The 21,432-nt window shown below is 42.2% G+C and overlaps 8 protein-coding genes and 1 long non-coding RNA gene across 13 annotated transcripts; 7 read left to right on the forward strand and 2 right to left on the reverse strand.

Moving 5' to 3' along the window:
- Positions 1-4,494: 4,494 nt before the first annotated feature.
- Positions 4,495-5,919, forward strand: LOC124348672 (SET domain-containing protein 9-like). Of its 2 annotated transcripts, none has more exons than XM_046798945.1 (6): positions 4,495-4,810; positions 4,871-5,006; positions 5,092-5,215; positions 5,282-5,405; positions 5,481-5,596; positions 5,761-5,919. In XM_046798945.1, the coding sequence occupies exons 1-6, from the start codon at positions 4,722-4,724 to the stop codon at positions 5,796-5,798; spliced, it is 627 nt and encodes a 208-aa protein (XP_046654901.1). In that variant the 5' UTR covers positions 4,495-4,721; the 3' UTR covers positions 5,799-5,919. The 2 variants fall into 2 exon arrangements, with proteins under 2 accessions (XP_046654901.1, XP_046654900.1); XM_046798944.1 differs by having other exon boundaries at positions 4,508-4,810; positions 5,667-5,919.
- Positions 5,722-6,904, reverse strand: LOC124348673 (electron transfer flavoprotein beta subunit lysine methyltransferase-like). 3 transcript variants are annotated; one of them, XM_046798949.1, is made up of 4 exons: positions 6,489-6,904; positions 6,304-6,434; positions 6,001-6,222; positions 5,722-5,810 (listed from the first exon to the last, which is right to left on the reverse strand). In XM_046798949.1, exons 1-4 carry the CDS (start codon positions 6,764-6,766, stop codon positions 5,776-5,778), a joined length of 666 nt encoding a protein of 221 aa, XP_046654905.1. In that variant the 5' UTR covers positions 6,767-6,904; the 3' UTR covers positions 5,722-5,775. The 3 variants fall into 3 exon arrangements, with proteins under 3 accessions (XP_046654905.1, XP_046654904.1, XP_046654902.1); XM_046798948.1 differs by having other exon boundaries at positions 5,722-5,928; XM_046798946.1 differs by having other exon boundaries at positions 5,722-6,222.
- Positions 6,905-7,218: 314 nt separating this feature from the next.
- On the forward strand, positions 7,219-7,544 carry LOC124348677. The gene is made up of 2 exons (XR_006920084.1): positions 7,219-7,284; positions 7,360-7,544. It is a non-coding gene; the product is annotated as an uncharacterized LOC124348677 (long non-coding RNA).
- Positions 7,545-7,790: 246 nt separating this feature from the next.
- LOC124348675 lies at positions 7,791-8,861 on the forward strand. Its single transcript, XM_046798951.1, has 4 exons — positions 7,791-7,927; positions 7,988-8,088; positions 8,180-8,313; positions 8,385-8,861. The coding sequence occupies exons 1-4, from the start codon at positions 7,814-7,816 to the stop codon at positions 8,603-8,605; spliced, it is 570 nt and encodes a 189-aa protein (XP_046654907.1). The 5' UTR covers positions 7,791-7,813; the 3' UTR covers positions 8,606-8,861.
- Positions 8,862-9,035: 174 nt separating this feature from the next.
- On the forward strand, positions 9,036-10,218 carry LOC124348674. Its single transcript, XM_046798950.1, has 4 exons — positions 9,036-9,299; positions 9,360-9,460; positions 9,567-9,700; positions 9,765-10,218. Exons 1-4 carry the CDS (start codon positions 9,189-9,191, stop codon positions 10,151-10,153), a joined length of 735 nt encoding a protein of 244 aa, XP_046654906.1. The 5' UTR covers positions 9,036-9,188; the 3' UTR covers positions 10,154-10,218.
- Positions 10,219-11,392: 1,174 nt separating this feature from the next.
- LOC124348670 lies at positions 11,393-13,114 on the forward strand. Of its 2 annotated transcripts, none has more exons than XM_046798943.1 (4): positions 11,393-11,643; positions 11,707-11,872; positions 11,946-12,167; positions 12,237-13,114. In XM_046798943.1, the coding sequence occupies exons 2-4, from the start codon at positions 11,843-11,845 to the stop codon at positions 13,068-13,070; spliced, it is 1,086 nt and encodes a 361-aa protein (XP_046654899.1). In that variant the 5' UTR covers positions 11,393-11,643; positions 11,707-11,842; the 3' UTR covers positions 13,071-13,114. The 2 variants fall into 2 exon arrangements, with proteins under 2 accessions (XP_046654899.1, XP_046654898.1); XM_046798942.1 differs by having other exon boundaries at positions 11,584-11,646; positions 11,765-11,872.
- Positions 13,085-14,117, reverse strand: LOC124348676 (ATP synthase subunit O, mitochondrial-like). The gene is made up of 4 exons (XM_046798952.1): positions 13,956-14,117; positions 13,655-13,898; positions 13,476-13,588; positions 13,085-13,410 (listed from the first exon to the last, which is right to left on the reverse strand). The coding sequence occupies exons 2-4, from the start codon at positions 13,680-13,682 to the stop codon at positions 13,210-13,212; spliced, it is 342 nt and encodes a 113-aa protein (XP_046654908.1). The 5' UTR covers positions 13,683-13,898; positions 13,956-14,117; the 3' UTR covers positions 13,085-13,209.
- Positions 14,118-14,260: 143 nt separating this feature from the next.
- Positions 14,261-16,650, forward strand: LOC124348669 (POC1 centriolar protein homolog A-like). The gene is made up of 6 exons (XM_046798941.1): positions 14,261-14,741; positions 15,005-15,244; positions 15,316-15,469; positions 15,531-15,837; positions 15,905-16,212; positions 16,287-16,650. Exons 1-6 carry the CDS (start codon positions 14,596-14,598, stop codon positions 16,467-16,469), a joined length of 1,338 nt encoding a protein of 445 aa, XP_046654897.1. The 5' UTR covers positions 14,261-14,595; the 3' UTR covers positions 16,470-16,650.
- A 255-nt stretch (positions 16,651-16,905) lies between these two features.
- On the forward strand, positions 16,906-19,606 carry LOC124348668 (protein-associating with the carboxyl-terminal domain of ezrin-like). The gene is made up of 8 exons (XM_046798940.1): positions 16,906-17,225; positions 17,283-17,468; positions 17,526-17,617; positions 17,683-18,045; positions 18,117-18,256; positions 18,343-18,515; positions 18,619-18,759; positions 18,834-19,606. Exons 1-8 carry the CDS (start codon positions 17,043-17,045, stop codon positions 19,401-19,403), a joined length of 1,848 nt encoding a protein of 615 aa, XP_046654896.1. The 5' UTR covers positions 16,906-17,042; the 3' UTR covers positions 19,404-19,606.
- The last annotated feature ends 1,826 nt before the right edge of the window (positions 19,607-21,432 follow it).

A 21,432-nucleotide genomic window follows, 5' to 3' on the forward strand; every position in this document is an offset into this window, starting at 1 on the left:
TGTGAGAAGTAGAGAATAAATCTTTCGATGGGTCAGAGGAGACGGTGGGGAGAGTCCGTTGCCGAAGAGCGCTTTAAGACTCCGAAGGGCGGTTTCGATGTGCGCCGGACGCTGGAAGAAGGACATCGGCGCCGGTGTGTCGGTGAAACAGTGTAGGAAGGCTCGCGTTGGGAAGGCGAGCCAGTACCGAAGGAGAAAACGGCCGCAGGTGTCAGGACCTAGCACGGTGGCTGCGATGGGCCGGAGAAACAGAGCCTGTAGGAAGAGGTCCGTGTGTAGCATAGCTAGACCGCCGGCTGTGGTTGGCCGGAAAATGGCGCCGGGTTGAGGCCGCTCCAGTCGCCCGGCCCACAGGAATTTCGTAGTGGCGCTGTGGAGTTTGACAGCAGACGACGGCGGGCAAGGTAGGACTTGGCCGATAAATACAACTCTAGAGTAGGCGTCGGTCTTGAGGAAGTGAACCCGTTGGTGCAGGGAAAAGCAGCGGCCAACATTGGTTCGGAGAATCCCCTGCAGGTGGCCTAAGGCCGCATCCCAAATCCGGTTGGTCGTTTCTTGGATGGAATGGGAAAACGAGATACCGAGGAGGGTAAGCGTTGGGTCCGATGTTAGCCAAGGCACCGGCCATGTTGTGCGCTGCGCCCATCCTCCGAGGCCAAGGGCTTTTGACTTAACAGTATTAAGTCGAGCGTTTGTCCATTGGCAGAAATCGTGTAGAATTTGAACACCGTGGCGGATATCGCCATCCGAGTCGGCAAATATGGCGACGTCATCGACAAACGCCCGTGTAACCAACTTCCGGTTGAACATGGTAATCCCCGTTAGTTCATGGCGCAGCCGGCAGAGGAGCGGTTCCAGAAAAAGCACATAGAGGTGGATCGATAACGGGCAACCCTGTCTCAGAGAGGCGCTGCATGACACGGTTCCAGCCACCGTTTGACCGTTGAGAATGGCCATCCGGGCTCCAGCGTAGAGGGATTGGATCCATTTGATAAAGAATTCCGGGTATCCAAAGGCGTGCAATATCCGCCAAAGTGTTTCTCTCGGAACCAGATCATACGCCTTGGCAAGGTCAACGCCAATGACGACGCCGGGCACTGCTTTTGTCGATAAGCTGGAGTTGCAAGGGCCGTGTCGCTCCTCTATGAAGGCAATGACGTCTCGATAGAGCGACAAGTTATCGCTGATTTTTCTGCCAGGTACTCCACCACACTGAGAGGGTCCGACGACGTCGGGCAGCGTCTTTTTGAGGCGGTGAGCGATTGTCCCGGCCATTAATTTGTAATCACAATTCAATAGCGCTATGGGCCGATAATCAGACACCGTGGTGGGACAGTCAGATTTTGGCACTAGACGTATCAATCCCATAGCTTGGGATTCTGTCACGCGACCTTGACGTAAGACGGCTTCAAACATTTCGAGAAAGATGGGCCCGATATCGGCCCAGAACTGTTGATAGAAGTCGTAGGGCAGCCCGTCCTCACCAGGGCTGCCATTCAGTGGCATTTTAGCAAGAGTGGAAGCCACCTCCGCTAGTTCGACAGGGCGTGAAAGTTCAGAAGAGAAAACCACTTTCTGGATTCCACCAAGGAAGGAGGTCTCCATGGCAGCGTCTCCACTAGGCTCCTGACTGAAAACTTGACGGAAGCTGCCGGTAAGGATCTGGTTGATCCGCCCGTCGTCGACAATCAATTCACCGTTGCCGCCGGACAAGGAGCTGATCATGGAAAGACGTCCACGGGTTGTTTCCTTCCGGACATGGTAGAGCGACGGGGAGTCCGTATCGGTGACTGAGGTGCAACGGGAGCGAATTTTCGCACCCTGGAGAAGCCGAACATTCCAATTACGCGCCTCCTCCCGGAGAGCTTGATAGTCGGGCCAGGAAAGTTCACGGCCCGGTTGGGTCATCTCGGAAAGGCAGTTCTGGTAGAAGCGGCCCATCTCTCGGCCCAGGCGCGCTCGACGACGGCAGTAACTTTGGGCTATTCTTTTCACCCCTGGTTTGAAAATACTGTCCCACCATTCGGAGACATTAGTACGGCGGAGGGGGAGAGCTGACACGGTGGCAAGGAAATTACGGAAGAGGCTACCGAAAGCGTCTTCCGACACTATCGACACGTTCAACTTCCAGATGCAGGACTTAGGGCGTTCTTCTTTTCTCGTTTCAGACAGCAGGGAGCAGTGGGCGAGGATGGCAGAGTGATCCGTGACGTAGGTGGAATCTAATCGAATATCAGTGACAGAATTTTTGATGGAGCGGGAGCAGTAGATCCGGTCAATCCTCGCGGATCCGCCTTGATGGGTAAAGGTGTGGCCTAAATCTCGTGGCCGCAGGGCCTTCCACATATCAACCAGTTCCAGGCTGGCCACCAGGGCCACCAAGGCGTGATCAACTGGGGTAGAAGGCTTCGTCCCAGCCAATCTGATGCGATCTTGAGGGCCATCAACTGCATTGAAATCCCCGACCAAGATAAGTGGCCGTGTGATGGAGGATAGGAAGGCCGGAACTATGACGCGAAAGAAAGCACTGCGCTCGTCACGGAAGACTCTCCCGGACGGGGCGTAAAGGGAAACAAAAGAGACATTATTAAATTGAACAGATATGAGGCGGCCGTCTGGGTCACACACAGAATGATGAACAGCAATATGTTTTGCAACCAATATTGCCGTTCCCGCTTTATTCGGCCCAGGAGCGGCGAAAAGCTGGAAATGATTTTCCAGTATGGGGCAGGAGGCGAAGGCGACTTCTTGTAGACCGACTACGTCGAATTTCTGTGTTAAGCAATAATTTAGGAGAAGGATAAGGCGTTCTTCCGAGCTGATTCTTGCAATATTAATTGTAGCAATCTTCATGATTATTCTTGATTGAGTTTAATTTTCTTTGTTCGCGTACGTTTCCTCCTGGTCTGTCCTTGCGGGTCACGATCAGGTCCGGATTCGTTCGACTCTGAGGTTGGGTCTTCTGCGGTCGATAATGTGTCGATATGGGAGATTTGGCTGGTGACACCTTCACTGGATGTGTCTACCGATATAGCCAGGGCATCACGTGGCGTGGCCTCTTGAGTTTCTGGCACGACGGATGGGTTGACCGACGGCATCGGCGTTGACTCATTTTCGGGCGTCTCTGGAACCAAACATGAGTTCTCGGCTTCCCAGCACGGCCGTGATTTGTTACGACTCGTGACTGTTTGCCACTGGGCAGCTTCTGACGACAATAGCGGGGGGTAGTTTGTGGTCGTTAGTTTTGGCGCTTCCTTGGTCGTTGGGGCTTTGGCCGCTTGGACCTTGGCAGCTCCCTTGGTAGACGCCACTCCTTTGCCGGTAGGTGTAGGGACTGTCGGCGAGTTTTTCGTCAACTTCTGAGGACAGGCCGTTGCCATATGGCCCGTTTGATTACATTCTCTGCATGTTATGGGCTGATTTGAGTAGCGCACATAAATTTTGGAGTCCCCTACTTGGAGGTAAGAGGGAATGGCAGCATTCAAGGTCATCCGCACCGTTACTTGGCCTGTGAGGCAGGGGATCATGCCAGCTGTTGCACCCGCGTACCGATCTTGCCGTAGATCAAGCACGGTACCAAATTCCCGCAGACGAACTTTGAGGACCTCCATATTGGCGTTGGGCGGATAGTCGGAAAGCCGCACAAATTTTTCGTCCACGTTGGGGTCTTTGATGAGTACCTGTATCGGGCGACCTTCAAGGAGATGCTGATGAGGGCCGCCATGTTTGTCCAGAATTGCCGTAACATCTGCAGACTTGAGCAGGGTGACTCGCACGACCTGATCACCCACTAGAAGAACTGGTGCGATCGCCAAGATTTGTGATGCTTGGAGGCCGAGGCCAGTCACAAAACGGTGCACTGTTAATAACTGCAGACGGGGCTGCGGGTTACCAAACCCAATTTCAAAGGTGTCCTCATACCTCATGGCGAAGCAGAGCCTCAAGCCGGGAGGAGGGGGGGGCAATAAAGTCACGGACTAATAAGCCCAATAAAACCCAAAACGAACAAAAACACTTCCTAGTAATTTAATAAATACTCTATAGGCACGATGCACTTGAAAAGTCCCTATAAAACACTGATGCAGGCAGATTCACCATGCGGTCGGGGGGAGCTCGCGAAAACACGTCCACCGAGCCTCTTGGGTGAAAGCCAAGTATCCTAGCCACTAGACCATATGGGATATATACATAAAGGTATAACAAACAAAGTGATTCTAAAAAATAATAATACGCTTTACCTTTTATTTTATCGAAAGAAAAATTGTTATATTTTTTTAGCGTATATCATGTTAATAGTTTAAAAATATACATGCATGCCCTAACATGGGGTTCCTAACACATAATTTTGATTTTGAGATCGGAACCGCCGGAAGTCCGGAACGACTGCTTTAAATTAATTCTCTTCTTTGCTACAAAACAATTAATATTAATATTTTTTAAACTACAATCATCCGCGCAATAAAAAAAGATAATCAGATAATAAAGAAGAAGAAATAAAGATGGTAAAGAATTTTTTAATTAAAAAAATCTGGCCGTGTTTGTTGTCCGGCAACGTTTTTTTGAACTGCAGACGATTCTCACTAATGTTTTGTATTTACAGCCTTGAGCAAATGTGCTGTGCTACTAGTCAGTTTTTTGTTTTTCTCTATTTATAACCGTAAATAGTCTAACTGTCAATTCCACATCATTCTGCTCAAATTTCCGTGCATTAAAATCAAATTATGAAAGAATTATGGCATGTACTAAAGAACAAATGGTTGTCGTACCGTTTTCGGTTTGTTCCATGGGTTGCACTCAACTTCAAAGACAAGTACAGTTCATCTTGATGCTTGCCTTTAAAAATTAAAAATTAACCCGCCAACTTATTCAGAAGCCATCGCTCAGTGAGCAGAGGAGATGACAAGATAACTCCTGACGATGTTATTGTTAACACTCTGCTACATTTTTCCACGTCTTTGCACAAACATTTTGTAGATGGAAACAAAAATCCAATCGAAGCATCAAAGGTATACAGGTTTGTTTTTCATCAACCTCAAATGAATACTAGTCATTAATTAACATTAGATGGCCACTTCTGTTCATTTAAAGTAGGTCATGGAAAGAGTGTTGGGCTACACCATTCAGCTAAGAAAGAGTAATATTCCTGAAGCTGGCACTGAAGTTTTCGTATCAAAAGGAACGGTAACTGCAGGTTCCATTGTTGCTTTGTATCCAGGTTTTCAATGACTTACAGAAATTTTTTAAAGATGCATAGACTTTATCTTCCATATTTCATCTACAGGGACTGTATACCGAGTTATGGAACCGTTGCTACTTCAGTCGATTGTAAATCCATTCATTTTCCGCTGTATTGACGGCTTACACATAGACGGAAAAGATAGAGGAATTTCACGCAAAATTTTCAAGTAAGAAATTAAAATAATATAGGGGAATCCATCTGTTATTGCTTTTTAGTAATTGAATACTGCTGTAATGAACAGGTCTTGTGTCTACCGTGATTTGCGTTGGCCATTCTTCCCTGCCGATTTAACCTGGTTGACAGGAGACTTAATTAATCCGCTCAATTGTGGTCAATACGTTAACAATGAGACACCAGGTAATAAAACCCCTTAGTCATAAATGAAGATTTCTAAATAATAATTTAAAAAAAAATCATTTAAAATTAGAGTATCCATGCAATGTCGCCTACCAAGAATGCGATCTTCCAATAGACAGGTTTCCTATTGAATTGAGATGTTACCTCCCAAATATTTATTACAGCTCTTCAGAGGGAAATCAAACGAAATTCCTACGCGTAGTAGCTCTTGTTGCTGTCAAGGACATAGGAATTGATACAGAACTTTTCTCAACTTACTACACTGTCGTGCACGCTTAGATTCGTCAATTAAAGAAGAGTAAATACATGCGATTGAAGAAAGCCGTAGTTGTCTTTTTTAGTGAATGAATCAAGTTCATATTTAGCTATATGACATAAGGAGTTGGCAAAAAGTGTTGAATTACCAACAGGTCCTCGACCTGGATCGCCGACGAGGATCACCTTTCCGGCTAGCCGAAGCTTCATTAACCAAGCTGCTATAACATCCGAGAGGGCTGAATCGTACAGCATATCGCCTACGAGAATTAAATCGAAATCCGCACAATCACTGCCAATTAGATTATCTTCGCAAACGTTCAGCTCCACCGCGTTTATTTGTGCATTCAACTGCGAAGCCGCGATAGCCACTATCAAAATCAAACAAAAATTGGCAATGGACAAGTATTAAATAACTTTGATTGCATCACTGTAGAAAACAATTTACTTACTGGTATCTATATCATTTGCAACTGAAAATTTGGCTCCAGATTTTAAAGCAGCAATAGAAAGTGCTCCACTTCCACACCCAAAATCCAGTACTCGTTTTCCTTTTGCAATCAAGTGGTTATCTAAAATGTATCTAATTTTTTAAATCATGACTGGAATGTTTTGATTTGAGAAAATGATAATTTACCTTGAAAGTGCTTGACCTCCAGGCCAGTAGAAAGCCCAAAATGGTTCACCTAAGGGATGTGGTGAATTCTGTTCCACTGGTTGATTCCACGCTTGACATTCTTGAGTGATTAATTTCAGTTTGATTTCTGGAGTCAAGTGTTTCTGAGATATAACTGTGTAACTTTCTATTAGCTTCCAATGTTTCGAATGAGAGCTGTTTAGGCTTGAAACATTTCTTTTAAGAAGGGATATCCCGATACGATGAAACAGTATTAGAGCTGATTTCAGCGAACGCATGATAGGCTGATGTTACTGTGTAGTACACATAGAAATTTCAGTTTTCGAAAAATAATAATGATTTATGATTATAAAAGGATTGAAAATTGATTTCGTAATATTAAAGGGATTTCACAGTGCACAACTTTTTGTTTATCAATCAGCGTGCTATCAATAATCAGTCCCATCTCTCATGTGATAGGGGCAGGGAGCAGACGAACAAACATTTCGAAATCGAGTGTGCACTGTGCAGTGTTGCACAATAAAAAACAAAAGCATGAAATATAAAATTAAAAAATTAAAAGTCCCCGCAAAAATACAAAAATCAATAGCTATACCGATATCATAGATAAAGAAGACTGGTTTCGCATGTCCAATCCTTTTAGCCCTATCCCTACTGACCCCGAGTTTCTGTTTTGCTTGTCCTGCCCCTAGCGGATAAACTGCTGTACTGCACTGTGGCTACCAAGGGTGTTGCAGACGAAAGTTGTTTTCCTTCTGTCTTGGTAAAATTCTTTGCTGGCGTTTAAAAGTTCTAGGTAATTTTTTCATACAAATTTTTACTTAAAAGTCATTTTGTATTAAATTTTGACGTTTGCCAATTGCAAAAGCAGAGAAATCAATTGAATGATTGCAATGGAATAGATGTAAGCAGAGTGTAGAGAACAAAACGTACACTAGAGGGCAGGACAAGCAAAACAGAATCGGGAAAATCGGAGGAAGGGTAGCAAGAATTCTGGCGACAGTTGGCCATGTTAATTTTCTTATGGACAGCATCAACCAGTGGTCTTTGTCTATGCCGATATCGGCTAGCTGGACAGGCACGGCAGCAAAACGCATTATAAGGAAAATTTAGATTAGAATTTATCAAACGTAACGTCAAAGTCTAAACGACTACAGACCAACCAAATCAGTAAGTCAGTTGAACACCTCGGTAATTTACTTGTTTGTGAAAATGTAAACATCGTCGGGTTTTTCCAGTAATTTGGTCAAGTGTGTTTTAAAAATATAGCATCCTAAACAGTTTCTACAAGTAAGAGTTAGTCGACTACTAATAAAACTAATAAAATGCAGTCATTCGTCAGTTATTCAGTGTCAGAACCAACCAAATTGAAGTCAAAGTTTCTCTTGACCTGCTCCGTTATCAATATTTTGCTTTTCCCGATATGTGTAGGCTTAGAGGTGAGGATTGCAATTTAATAAAAACTATAAACCACAATTATTTTAATAATTCCATTTCAGGTAGCGTATCCGTATATGTACCAAGGAATATGGGGGTCGATCGCGTTTTTTTTTGCGGGAATACTTGGCTTCAGCACTTCCTACACACCGGAAAAATTGCTGTAAAATAGCCAGAATTTTATTCCGTTAAAATTTAAATAAAATATTCTAACGTAGAATGTTGATCTAACATTTTTAATATTGGCAATTTAGACTTTGGGCGACCCTGGTTTTTTCTTTTTTTTCCGTAGTTACAGCAACAATTTCTTGCATGATATCTTCATTCGGCAACGCACATGGATACAGAGACTGCATCTACGTTTGGAATAGCACCTATAATTACAGGGGTATTTATCCAAATATTTTTATTACAGACATCGAAATTAACTTACAATTATAACTTCCTTGAATTTCAAAGAATATATTTGTAGTGATTATTACTATCCGAAAACCCAGATAGTCTTGTTGGTCGCCGAATTCGTTGCCGTGATCAACAACCTTGTGATTATGATATTGTGCAGTAAAATCATCTGCAATTGTTGCAAGACAGTAGCCCCACCAATTCCAATCATGGCAGTTCATCAGAATGTCCACAATGCGCAGCAACAGACGCCAATTTATTCGACTGAAGAGCAGTAACAAATTTCAGCGTTCTTACCCAACAACAGCTTACTCAAGTCAACAGCAACCAATGCAAAAGCAGAATCAAGGCAAATCCACAATCCAAACTGATCCAACTCCTCAGCCACCTTAATCAACTGTGGATACATTGGAGCCTCTACAATTGCGCAACACGGATATGTTTTTTTTTTCTTCTCTTCATCATTGTGTGAGATGCGCTTTGTGTATAATAAGCATGAACTAATAAAGTCACTATCTGTTCCAAATAACGAAAGAAAGATGTAAAAATTTGTGATGTTTCAAAATTGATTTTTATTGCGTAAAAATCAAGGCACCTACTCACCGTAGCAAGTTGTTACAACAAACACAATTTTTCTTTGGTTTTATCAATTGGGTTTACTTGCGTAATCAGATAAGCGTTTACTTGCAGGTAAGCGATTATACAGAACGATCACATTAGTTAGTCAGTTGAACGCATTGATTGTTTGCTGGTCTGGAGTTTTCGGAGACTTTTTAAAAAAGGCGTAGAGCGTCGCGTTTAAGTTTTCAAGAATCTTCACAAGTTGTACAAGCAAAGAGTTACAGTCGACATACTCATAAAATGCAGTCATTCCAGTCAGTGCCAGAACCAACCAAATTGAATAAGTCAACGTTTCTCTTGACGTGCTCCATTATCAATATTTTTCTTTTCCCGATATGTGTTGGCCTAGAGGTGAGGGTCGCTTAATTCAAAACCAGCATTATTAGCCTCAATTATTAAAATTTCTATCAGATAGCGCATCCGTTCGTCTACCAAGGATTATGGGGATCAAGCACGTTTTTTATAGCCGGATTAGTCGGCTTCAGCACTTCATACACGCCGAAAAGATCTCTGTAAAATAAACACTATGCGCACTTTAACCAAATTATACTAACAAATAGAATAATGGAATAATTTTCATCTAATAATAGTCGTTTCTTTTCTTTATTGGCAATTTAGACTCTTCACGACCCTGGTTTTTTCTTCTATATCTATAGTTTTTACTACAGTTTCTTGCATATTATCTGGATTTGGCTATTTTATTGGCTACCGGGACTGTATTTACGTTCGGAATGACATCTATCACTACAATGGTATTAAGCATTATCAAATAGATATGAAAATGAACTAACAATAAAATTCGTTGGAATTTCAAAGAATATGTTTGTGGTGAACATTACTACTCGGAAACCCAGATGGTCTTGTTGGTTGTCGAATTCCTTGCCGGGATCAGCAATCTTATTATCACGATTTGGTGTAGCAAACAAATCTGCAATTGTTGCAAGCGAGTTGACTCGTCAATTCCTATCGTAGTTCACAATCCGCAGCAACCGACGCCAGTGTGGATCGTTTCACCAACTGGGCAGCAGCAACAATTGCAGTATTCATACTCAACAGTAGTCTACTCGCCACCTCAACAGCAACCATCAATGCAACAAGAGCAGCATCCAGCCGAATATCACACAACCCAAACCGATCCAGCTCCTCCGCCACCTTATTCGGCTGTGGATACATTGGAACCGGAGCAGAAAAAAGAAAACGTCTGATTGCGCAATTAGTACTGCAAATAAAAATCGATACTTAATTAAAAATAATACATAATTAAAATTAATACTTTTGCTTAATAAAAGAGTTAGATTAGCTCTCTAGCTGTAAAATATTCGAAAATATTTGAAACATATATTTTTAAAATATTATTTATTTTGGTTAATGCAAAAAAAATTATTAAAGAGAAAATTTGGTTTTGAAACAGCTTTGTCAGAGGCTTTGTGGTAAATAAGATTTGATCGACTAACCTGAAAAACGGAAACTTGGCACGTATTCTATCGAGTTTGAGGCTAATTGAACCAATTAAAAATACATAATAAAAAAATAATTCCGTCAGATCGAAATTATAGCTTGATTTTATATGCCAAAAGGTGAATTCGAAGACAAGCTCTTGCTCCTTCGGGCGTTGAGAAACTTCTCTCTAAACTGATTAAGGCTTAGGGTTATTGGGCCTAATGGGCTCCCTCTTCATTCTCAACGGGTCCCCCTAACCGTATTGCTAGCACTGGGATGTGACTCCAGCAATTAACAATGTGAATTCTCCACCCTCGATCGAATTCACAATGATAATTCTCCACGCTCGATACTATAAGCATCCGTACCTCAGGGCCAGTGATGACTTCACCCACTGATTACCTCCACCATATTTGTTGTAATTATACTAACGTTCAAGACGCTCTAACCACTACATCATGCGCGTTCTCTACATATCTGATTCTCTATAATGATTATATTTTTAGATAAACTTTTATTTCGACATTCAATGATTAAGTTGTATCTAATCTAATTACTAATAAGGGTTTTTTATTCCACTTTTTTAATTATAATGTTTTTGTAACTGCATTTTTTATTCGAAAACATTCAATAAAGGCGTTGCACGGCATGAAATAAGTAATAATTTTTTTGCTTAACAAAAGAGACTGAAAGTTTAATTGGAATTAAAATAAGAAAACAACCGTTTAATCAAACCAATAGATAGAGACGACGTGGTCTTTATCTGTGATCAAACCAGAGCTATAGATACCTGGTCAGTTCATGGCTGTGTTGGCTTCCCTATCCCGGTTTCAGGGTAAACGGAAGCCGATTTTCAGGGGGTTTTAGGGCGGAGCTTGTCAGAAGTTGTGAAGTGGAAAAATGAATCAGCGCCATCTAGTGATAAGACGTTGACTTTCAAATAATACTTTCGGCGGCCATTTTCGTGTATTACGTGAAAGAAGCCTAACCATAATTTCTGTAAAAATGGTTGGCAGGTGTGCTGTTCCTGGTTGTAAATCAACATATTTCAAAGGAAATAAAAAAGAAAACGAGGTTACCCTGTTTGCAATTCCTAAAACTTCATTATCAAAATGGCGAGAACTAATTCCATGTAGTAATTTGACGAGCACCTCACATATTTGCTCCCAACCCAACCCAACGTGTTCCATCCTTTCAAACGTAGGATTCTTAACGCTGGAGCAATGCCCTGGAAACCAACAATTTCTGTTAAATGGTAGTAATATTGTATGTTCTGTACAATCTGTAATGCACAGAAACCGAACCATTTTCATTTTAGATACATCTAGTCAACAACTGCTGATTACTTCAAAGAGCGATTCAGTGGTGCTCGACAGCTACCACCAAAGCTGTCCAATATCATTGCATTATTTCTTGCCAAAGCTGCAGCCATCGTTCGAGATCCTTCTCACCCAATGTACCGTGCAATCAATAACTTTCTACTGGTATGTTCCTGTTAATTGATTGCAATTTCCTTCTCGTTTAAAACTTAAACGCCATTCCTTTCATTGTTTCTAGGTAAAATCGGCTATGGAAGTGACCCAAGTTCCCGAATTTTTCGTCATGCTTCATAACACTGAACTACCTGAACAGAGGTCGCTTCAAAGGAGTTTTTTACTCAGCCTTCTTCGAGATGGCATCAAAAGTCGTCAGGACTATTTAGTGTGTGCTCGAAGAAGAGTCTTTCGAATCCTTCTCTCCTTGCAGCCATCCAATCTATTGTCCGACAAAACTGATAAGGTTATTTTTTTAGCAATTGAATTTTAGTTTGAGATTTCATCGAGACATTTTTCTTTATTTGATTTACAGCGGCTCATACTTGAAGTCGTACAATCTTCACTTCAGAATTCAATCATTACCTATGACTTGATTCAACATCGTGGCCTTATCATGTGGCTTGACAGCCTCTTGCTGACCGACACCGTTGCAGATGAAGCTAGTCAGATGGTGTCGGTGGTGACGACAATGTGGGACACGCTCTACACTCACATGCTGAAGAAGAGAGAGTCGAAAGAAAAGGACGACGAAGAAGCTATTGCAAAACTTGAACAGGAGGTCGAAATGATGGAAGCCGAAGACGAAGATACCGCCGACAAAACCACTAACAAACCCAAGATGCAGAATGCTAAAATCAGTAGCAGAAAACCTATTTGGAATTTACTTCCTATGCAGCAACAAGTTATTGCTCCCTGGATCATGTGTGAGCTAATGCAGTTGATGGTCAATTTGTGGCATGTACTCTATGAAGCTGAGCCAAACTATGCTACGTTTAACAAATACGCCCGAGTATTATGCTCCGTCGCTTCACACATTCACGAATCCAAAAGCATCATTCAAGCAGCTCAGGAGAAGGATTTGAAGACCGTCCGGTTTGTTACCCCTCCCTGCATGCTGAATGTTAAATTGATGCGACAGCTCGTTGAAGTCTCATCCCGCTTTGTGAGTAATCTTCCCGATCTAAAGGATCATTTGGCAGTAGTTGAAAGTTCCAAAAAGAAATCCTCGGCTTGCCCAACAGAACTTAGTCGAAACTGGGAACGAAGACACAGGTATATGCGAGAACTTATGGACCAAGAAGAGACAAATGTTTCAACCAGATATAATGTGCACAAATTATTGTCTTTAGCTGAATGTGGTGTTTGAAATAACAATGACAATTTTGTTTGCATACAAGGAGAACCTCGTGATACGATTTCTTTTATTTTTCATATCCACTACAGCATATCTTTGTCATTTGATGTACATATTTATTTCCCACTATAACGCAGCCAACTTAAAATTTCTAGACGGGTTGTTTAAGGAGAGTGGTGTAACGTTCAATCTTTGATGCCAAACTCATGTCGATGTAGCGATCTCCAAGGACAACTACAAGTCCACCAACAATGGAGGGATCCACCTTGGTTGAAATCTTGAGAGACTGTCCTTTCTGCAAGAATCCAGAAAGAGCGGCAGTAACCTCTTTCAATGTAGCAGCATCCAAGGCCTTGATATAAGAATAGATTTTTTTAAACATGTAATTGTTTAATGTTTTTTAGATTTATATTTTACCTTGGCTGAGGTGACCTCACATACAACTTCACCTCTGAATGCAGCCATCATGTTAAAGAAATGGCCAGTGACAACATCCAATTTGTTAAGTCTTCCATTCTCAGCAAGGAGTTCTGTAATCATAAACATATGAATAACAATTAGAATAAAGTGAAAACCAATAGAAAAGAAAAACTTACCAAGGAAGTTGCCTGTAACAGCACTCATTTTCAATTTCTTGGCAACTGAAATAAGAGCATCTTTCTTAAGTGATCTCTTCAAAGTGGGGTTGGCAATGAATTCTGCCAAACGAGAATCTTTGGCGATAGTTGCATGAAAGTCCTTCAACTCGCTTTCAACTTTGTCCAAAGATTTCTGTTTGGAAGCAGCAGAGTAGAGTGCTGAGGCATAGCGACCATACAACCCAAAAACTTGGACTGGAGCCTATAACAATTACACAATTAGGTTAAAATGTACCTGTACCACACTCACATGATTTACCTTCACCAACTGCTGGGATGATGAACTGGTGCTGAAGTTACGAGCCTAATAGTTGGAAAGTAAAAACATTCATTGAAAATAGTACAACATTTTATAAATTACGGCAAATTAATTTAGGATTGTGCGAAAACAACCGGCTATTCAAAATCGAATATAAATTCGGCTTGAAACTTAGAGGTTTGACAGTTGGATATTTCTACCTTTTTATTATTGTTCACTTCTTGTAGAAAAGTAAGCTGTGATTGGCCAATGAGTTTTTCATAGACCCTTCCTGATTGGCTGGCTTCACGTAGTAGCTGACACACTCACTAGAGGCGCTCATCCATCTTTCCAAATCGGCTTACGTTTACCCTGAAACCGGGATAGGGAAGCCAACACAGCCATGAACTGACCAGGTATCTATAGCTCTGATCAAACAAAGTAAAAAAAAAATGTAAAGCTTCGTTTCTATCAATTGGCAATGTTGCTTATGAAAATTTGAAAAATATATTCAGATTTTCAGATTGTCGGTGTTTCTGTCAGACTGCTGTTACGGTTATTGTTGAGTTGAGTGTTTCGAACACATTTCAACGAAAATCGTTATCGATTTTTCTTTTACTAGATATTTGTTATTCAAATACTCAAATAGCAATACACAGAAATGTTTACTGTAGAGAGAAATCTCCGAGGGCACCATGGAGCAATTACTTCTTTGGCATTTAGTCCAAACATGAAACAGTTGATTTCTTGTAGCACAGACAAGTCTATTATTTTATGGGGACTTCAACAAAAGATGAAAGCTTTCAGGTAGTAATTCCTGCCACTTTTACTTTTAGACTTTTACTTTAACTGTCATGGAATATACATAGTTCTGTCTTGTAAAATCTAGTGTCTATAAAATGTCTCAAATCGGTCAAATGCAGTTGTTAAACATTACATGGGCAAGAATACCCATGTTGATTGTTTGTTTGTTGGTTTATCTAAGTTATTAATTGACAGCTTTTTATTATAATTTTATAGAAGAAATTCAGGATGAACTGTGAAATACTAATATCAAATATCTTCTTTAGGTTTACTGGGCACAGTTCTTCTGTAAATGATGTGTGCTTTGCTCCAGCTGGAAATTTGATGGCATCGTGCAGCCTTGATGGATCATTGGCTGTCTGGATTCCGAATATCACTGGAGAGAGTACATTTTGGAAAGGTCATCAAGCTGCTGCACGTTCTGTTGCCTTTACTCCAGATGGGAGACAAATTTTGTCAGCGTCTGATGATAAGACTATAAAACTGTGGAATGTTCACAAGTCCAAGTATGTAAAACAGATTTTACATTGTTGAAAGTGTCAGAAGACAACATGTATATTGAAAATTCTAATTTTAGGTTTGTAGCTTCTTTCAATAGTCACACAAATTGGGTTCGTTGTACTCGGCCATCTCCGGACGGTAATCAGATGGTTTCGTGTGCAGATGATCGTACCATAAAGTTGTGGGATTTAAAAAGTGGTGATTGCATTCACACCTTTTATGAACCTAAGGTATCCATTTATTTTCATTTAATGTGTTCTTTGTTAAAACAAATATTTTCAATTTAATCAGGCTCAAGGCAATTATGTGGAATTTCATCCAAGTGGAACATGCATTGGTACGGCACTCGCTAACGGGGTAGTGAAAATTTATGAAACTCGTATGCGAAAGGTGCTCCAACTTTACGAAATCCACAATGGCCCAGTGCATTGCTTATCATTCCATCCATCCTCTGGCAACTATCTAATTACTGGCTCACAAGAAGGAACACTAAAAGTCCTTGATCTGATGGAAGGTCGACCGAGTTATACTCTTTATGGTCCCAAAGGCGCGGTACATTCAGTAAAATTCAGTCCAGATGGTGACTATTTCGCCACAGGTATTTAGAATAATAAATGTTTTTTTTATTATTATTTATGACATGACACATTTTGTTTGTAAATCAGGAGGAGCTGACAATGAAATTCTTGTCTGGAAGGCTAATTTTGTCCAAGTACCTGATGCAGCTGATGTCAGCAGCAATAATAAAGCATCTGTAAAAACTAAAATTCGTCCGTCTATTGCCGGTGGATTGCAAGGTGTTGATGTTAAAAAAATTGTGGCCTCCTCTGTGACTGAAGATCGGCAGGACATTGAAGACGCAAGTGTCAATTCTAAAAGGTCCTCCAGCACTGAAGAGGTTGATCTAAGCAAGAAAACTATGGAGATGCAAATTTCTCAGCCAATTGAACAAACAGGAAATGAAAACAAAACGGTAGTTGAAATATGGGAAATTCAATCTTACTTTATGTTTATTGATTTCTTTATTTTTACTTTAATCATCAACAGGAAAGGGAGAAGCGTCTAGAAATGATCATACATGATTTAGTTTCGCAAGTTGATGTCTTAACAAATACGCTGCTAGCTCTGGAACAACGCGTTACATTCATCGAAGATCAACAAAAAGAAAATCTTGGGCCCGGAACTTCGTACCTTGGCGAAAAACTCAGCAATGTAAGCCCACCCCTGTAAACACATTATTTTCAAATGGCTTCAAATTGCAGATGCATTCCATCTTTTCTAAAAATTCTTTATTAAAAATGTCCTTTGTTACTCTGTACCATCTTTTGTACTCTTTTTTAAAAAATCTCTTCATTAATTTGGACTACATGTAAAAATACAACGAATTTGAAAAAAAATTATATTTATCTAAAATCTAGTGATGTCGACATCGTTTTTTTTTTAATTTTTATTTGGCCTTGAGGGAACGCGAAGGAATGCTTGAAGAATCTCTGGAATGTCGTTAAATTGCTGAAAATATCTACGACATTTTTCGCAATCTTAAGGCCTATCGGGTTCGGACTAAAAAGGAAATTATTCAAATTAATCACGCAGCCTTTCAAAATTGTAATTGCCAACGTATTTCATTTCTTTAATGGGCTTTAACAGTGGTCGTTAGGTGTCGCTACTCGCTAGTGGCAAATGAAACTCGTTTCGTTTGACAGCTGACTTGTGTTTTTGTGTTGCGTGAACTTTTTGTGGAATAAAGTTTCTAAAAAAAGTCAATAAAAAAAATCAACGTTAATTTTAAGTGCAAAAGTGAGTATGGGGAATGATTCAAGTGTTTTATCTGAATATCAGGTGGACGAAACACCTTATGCCCAAATCGGACCTTGGACATTGCATTTGGCGGCTAAAAAGAGTTGTGATAGCGAAAAAGTTACTGTTTTTACGGGAAAATTGAAGAGCTATGGCCAACTTAGTAAAGAATTCCAGCGTGCCGTAGAGGTTGGATAACACTTTATTTATTTAAAAAAAATGAACCCTAGCTTTTCTTTCTCACAGAGGTTAAAAACACTGAGGCATCCGTCCATCCTCAAGTACCTGAACTCATGTGTAGCAGGCGAAACTGTTCACCTCATAGTTGAACATGTGACACCCCTGAGTCAAGTTCTGCCACAGCAAACAGAACTTGAGATTTGCTGTGGGCTTCAAAACGTTCTTGGTGCTCTCGATTTCATACATTCCAAGGTAGTAAACTCATTTGGGTTGGGCTTTGAATGACTTTAATGCTATTATTTTTCACAGGCCAGCATAGTGCACAACAACTTGTGCAAGGATGCAATATTTGTTACCACAGGTGGTAACTGGAAGTTGGGCTATTTTGACTTATCGTGCAGGTACCAGATGGTTTAATGGAAGCAGAAAATAAATAACCATTTCAATGTGTCAACTCTTTTTGCAGTTTTTCCGAGATCACCCAAGGATATCTGGATCAAATCCGATCCTTTCGTTATGAAAAGGCCATAGCTCCCGAGGATGAAGGGAAAACTAAACTTGTAGGCGGCAATGTGTCATCTAGAGATGTCTTCGCCTACGGACAGCTCGTCAAAGAAACCATCAACAAATGCGTGGAATCCGGCGTTACCGATTCCGACGTTTTCCGCGACCTAGCCACTAAACAGATGCAAAATGTCAACCCGCAATCACGCGGGAGCGCCTCGGTTCTATCCAGGCACAAGTTTTTCGATCAGCCTCTCTTGCACGCCCAAGAATTCCTGGCCGAAATTTCCATCAAATCGTCGGCTGAAAAGGAAGAATTTTTCAGGTAGTACCTCGATCGATAGAAATATCTTATTAACGTTCTTAAATTTTTAAAAATCTCAATTTCATTCCAAGGGATTTGCCGACATTGTTGTACTCTACACCGGAGAGTGTCGTGGGCTCCAAAATGGCCAGCTCTCTACTTAGTCGTCTGGCAGTGTTAAATTTAGCCGCTCAGCAACATCTTCTGCCTCATCTCCTGATTCCCAGAACGGGTACAATTGCATCTGTGTTGATGCCGAAACCTTGCAAGTGCAAAACCAAGGGCAATGTTGATATAACTCATTCGATCGTCTTACAGATTCCACCCAGGGATTGTTCGACGCCCCCAACTACCGTCTCTACATCGTGCCGGTTATTTCTCGCATCTTCCCCGTCAGAGATGCCCAGATAAGGCTGGTCCTGCTCCACTATTTCCCCCACTACGTCACTTTGATGGACCCGGATCATCTCGTCCACAATATCCTTCCGGAGGTAAATACATTTTTTAAAAAACTCACCCGTCTCGGGTGACGATCCCGCTGTTGGGTTTTCTTAGACCCTTAATCCTTGACATGTCATTGTGTCCGGCTCCCAGTTGCTTTTAGGTATCAAAGACACGGACGACACTGTAGTGGCGGCCACATTGAAAGCCTTGGCCTGTCTGGTTCCCATTCTCGGTGGCTCCACCGTCATTGGCGGCACGAGACTCAAACTTTTCACCAACGGAATGCCCAAGGTATCACGTAACACAAATTTTGAACAAAGAAAATTGTTAATCGATTTATTTCATTTAATTTTTTTTCTTTCAAGGAAAGTGAAATCCGACCGGCCAAAGTCTTGGAAATGGTGCGGAAGAAATCCAGTTCAAATCCAGCCGTGGTTGCCGTCCGGGCGCTACCCGAACGCCACGAACCCGACGGCGGAGAAGACGGCGTCCATTCTCTACTGTTGGAAAAGACGGACGCCGACGAGCACTGGTCCGACTGGGAAGCTGAGGAAGACGAGTTCCAAGACAACAAACAACACCCAGAAGAAGAAGTAGAGCTGGAACCGCTTCCGCTCTCCGATTTTAGCTTAGCAGCTTCCAGCCTTCCGGACAACAAGAAACCGGAACTGCCGAGTAGTCCAGTTAAAGTGGCGACCAAGAGACCGCCGGTGGGCGATCTGTCTGCCCTGGAAATTCAAATCAAGTCCAGGGAAGACGAAATCGACTACTTTGCCGACATGGAACCGACCATCACTTCCACTCCGGCCGTCTTCGCTCCAGTCGCCGAACCTCCTCCTACTGTCGCCGCCATCGAACCCACCAGCAGACTGGACTTTAACGTCCAGTCTCACGAGGCAAAAGATGAAGACGACGGCTGGAACTGGGATGATTAAATTACGTGTGGGGAGGGGGGACTGGTGTCACCATGGCAAAAGGGCAAAACTTTTTCTTTCTTTCTTGTTTTGTTTTCTTAATTTTTTAAAACAACAATTCATCAGCAGACACCCGTTCTAGTCATTCCGGCAATCACAATGACGAGCATGATGTAGTGTATTTTGTATAATGCCAATTTGTAATAAAAACACACGAGACAAGAGTCAAGAAGTCTGAGAGAAAAAACAAAAAACAAACAACAAAATGACAAGATTTGAATTCAAAAATTGAAGGTTTTGTTTCGTCGTTGTGTGTGTATGCCAAGGCCGAAGAATTATCAACAATGTTATTATTTAAAAATCGAAGAAAAATAAAAAGAGGGAGGAGAAAAGAAAATCGGGGTCATCAAAAGAGGCGGGTGGGTGGTAGAAGAATCAAAAAGAAACAAAAAAAAAATTATCCGTCAATACAGCAACACAGTATATATCTATATAATGTATGTATATATAACGACGTCACGTATTTGTTGTTGTTGCGTGTTGTTTGGTTTGTGTGTTTTTCAGTTGATGCCACCCGAGTAGCGGAGCGACGCCAGTCCGTAATTGCAGGTCGGATTCGGATACATTGAAGAAAAACCTGCTGGGCAAACAACACAGAAAACGAAACAGGAAGATATTTTAGATTTTTGGGATCCGCCTGGAATGTTGATGTTTTTTTTATCACTGGGAAATGATTTGGGCTAAAACTCTGAGGCACCTGTTTGGCGCATTTCAAACTCAAAGGCACAGGGGACCGCCGCCACCGCCGGCATAGCGACTTTGAATGGAAGGGCGTGAAGCCGCCCGTCGCCCAGAGGCAACGGGAGTGACGTGAAAGGAAACAAGAAAATAGTCATTCCGGGGGATATGAAGAACCAGCTAGACGCTGGCCCATCACCATCAATTAGCGCGGAAGCGGACCCCCACCAAAACAAAACCAAAATAAAATGAAAAGAAATAAAAGTGCGTAACACTTACTCGATTGCATCAGTGCCAAAGCTGCGGCGTGGTGACTCGAAGGTGACGTGCTGCTGCCGGACGAGTGGTGGGCCGTCAGGGCCGCACTGCTGGCCTTCCAGCTCCCGACGGCGTACAATCCGTCGACTGGACAAACAAACAGAAAATCGAAATGAAGAATTGTCAGACAATTTTGTTTAGCCCGGCGCTTTTTTGGTAAATGTAAAACGTACAGCTGCTGGGAGACGGGAGAGGAGCGGTGCGGGCGGCGAAAGACGTCTGATCGGACATGCTGGTCAGATCGGCCGGCGACTTGGCGCCGGTCATGACGGGCGACGTCAGGGAGGAAGTCGAAGAAGCCGAAGAAGCCGAGGACGATGAAGAAGCAGCAGCGACAGCGGCCCGTTGGTTGGTGCTGCTGCCCGGCGACGCTGTCGACGACGAAGGAGACTGAAGCGACCGCTCGTTGCGTCTGAATTTAGCCCGCCGATTTTGAAACCATACCTGTTTTTTTAGAAAAAACCAAAAGGAAAAAGTTAAATTTTTAAAAAATAAAATAAAATAACCGAACGGAATTGTTTCCGTTTCTTTCTTTCTTTCTACTCCCCACACAGACGGAACGCCCGTCTAAATATATCGGCCAAGTGAATGGCTCTAATTGGAGGAGACAGTTGATGGGTGCGTGTCAGCCGACTTGGGCCAGCAGCAGCACAGCAGCCCAGCGCAAAAATAAAAAGAAAAAGACAAGGGCGCGCGCAACTCTCGCCGGGGGCGGCCGGATGGGCGGAATGTCGTCGTTTGTCGGAAGAGAGAAGAAGAAGAAAAACTATTCCATCCCCCTCTCATCTTCTCAGTTACCAAAAGAGGAAGGCGGGACATACAAATCTTCTTATTTCCCCCAGCAGCTCAGCTCTCTCATCCGCGCAGCGCATAATATTTCGAAACAAAGTCGCCTGTCCGTCCTGCTCCGGCGCCGGTTCCGCTCGCTTGCCAAAGGGCTTTTTCGTTCACTTTCTTCTTCTTCTTCTTCTTCTTAGTAGCACATATTGTCAGA

Source organism: Daphnia pulicaria, chromosome 7 (genome assembly GCF_021234035.1).
Source record: "Daphnia pulicaria isolate SC F1-1A chromosome 7, SC_F0-13Bv2, whole genome shotgun sequence".
Taxonomy (NCBI): Eukaryota; Metazoa; Arthropoda; class Branchiopoda; order Diplostraca; family Daphniidae; genus Daphnia; species Daphnia pulicaria.

Bases quoted from the DNA above. Each gene is read 5' to 3' on its own strand.
- LOC124348672 (XM_046798944.1), top strand. From the start codon at position 4,722: ATGAAAGAATTATGGCATGTACTAAAGAACAAATGGTTGTCGTACCGT. The intron at 5,007-5,091 runs GTATACAGGTTT...CATTTAAAGTAG, and splicing joins ATCCAATCGAAGCATCAAAG to GTCATGGAAAGAGTGTTGGG. The intron at 5,216-5,281 runs GTTTTCAATGAC...TTTCATCTACAG, and splicing joins CATTGTTGCTTTGTATCCAG to GGACTGTATACCGAGTTATG.
- LOC124348673 (XM_046798946.1), bottom strand. From the start codon at position 6,766: ATGCGTTCGCTGAAATCAGCTCTAATACTGTTTCATCGTATCGGGATA. The intron at 6,435-6,488 runs GTAAATTATCAT...TTAAAAAATTAG, and splicing joins GGAGGTCAAGCACTTTCAAG to ATACATTTTAGATAACCACT. The intron at 6,223-6,303 runs GTAAGTAAATTG...TGATTTTGATAG, and splicing joins TGCAAATGATATAGATACCA to TGGCTATCGCGGCTTCGCAG.
- LOC124348675 (XM_046798951.1), top strand. From the start codon at position 7,814: ATGCAGTCATTCGTCAGTTATTCAGTGTCAGAACCAACCAAATTGAAG. The intron at 7,928-7,987 runs GTGAGGATTGCA...ATTCCATTTCAG, and splicing joins CGATATGTGTAGGCTTAGAG to GTAGCGTATCCGTATATGTA. The intron at 8,314-8,384 runs GTATTTATCCAA...TGAATTTCAAAG, and splicing joins TAGCACCTATAATTACAGGG to AATATATTTGTAGTGATTAT.
- LOC124348674 (XM_046798950.1), top strand. From the start codon at position 9,189: ATGCAGTCATTCCAGTCAGTGCCAGAACCAACCAAATTGAATAAGTCA. The intron at 9,300-9,359 runs GTGAGGGTCGCT...AATTTCTATCAG, and splicing joins CGATATGTGTTGGCCTAGAG to ATAGCGCATCCGTTCGTCTA. The intron at 9,461-9,566 runs GTAAAATAAACA...TTGGCAATTTAG, and splicing joins TACACGCCGAAAAGATCTCT to ACTCTTCACGACCCTGGTTT.
- LOC124348670 (XM_046798942.1), top strand. The intron at 11,873-11,945 runs GTATGTTCCTGT...CATTGTTTCTAG, and splicing joins CAATCAATAACTTTCTACTG to GTAAAATCGGCTATGGAAGT. The intron at 12,168-12,236 runs GTTATTTTTTTA...TTTGATTTACAG, and splicing joins TGTCCGACAAAACTGATAAG to CGGCTCATACTTGAAGTCGT.
- LOC124348676 (XM_046798952.1), bottom strand. From the start codon at position 13,682: ATGAGTGCTGTTACAGGCAACTTCCTTG. The intron at 13,589-13,654 runs GTAAGTTTTTCT...TTATGATTACAG, and splicing joins TGTTACAGGCAACTTCCTTG to AACTCCTTGCTGAGAATGGA. The intron at 13,411-13,475 runs GTAAAATATAAA...TCTTATATCAAG, and splicing joins GTGAGGTCACCTCAGCCAAG to GCCTTGGATGCTGCTACATT.
- LOC124348669 (XM_046798941.1), top strand. From the start codon at position 14,596: ATGTTTACTGTAGAGAGAAATCTCCGAGGGCACCATGGAGCAATTACT. The intron at 14,742-15,004 runs GTAGTAATTCCT...TATCTTCTTTAG, and splicing joins CAAAAGATGAAAGCTTTCAG to GTTTACTGGGCACAGTTCTT. The intron at 15,838-15,904 runs GTATTTAGAATA...TTTGTAAATCAG, and splicing joins TGGTGACTATTTCGCCACAG to GAGGAGCTGACAATGAAATT.
- LOC124348668 (XM_046798940.1), top strand. From the start codon at position 17,043: ATGGGGAATGATTCAAGTGTTTTATCTGAATATCAGGTGGACGAAACA. The intron at 17,226-17,282 runs GTTGGATAACAC...TCTTTCTCACAG, and splicing joins AATTCCAGCGTGCCGTAGAG to AGGTTAAAAACACTGAGGCA. The intron at 18,257-18,342 runs GTACAATTGCAT...ATCGTCTTACAG, and splicing joins TCTCCTGATTCCCAGAACGG to ATTCCACCCAGGGATTGTTC.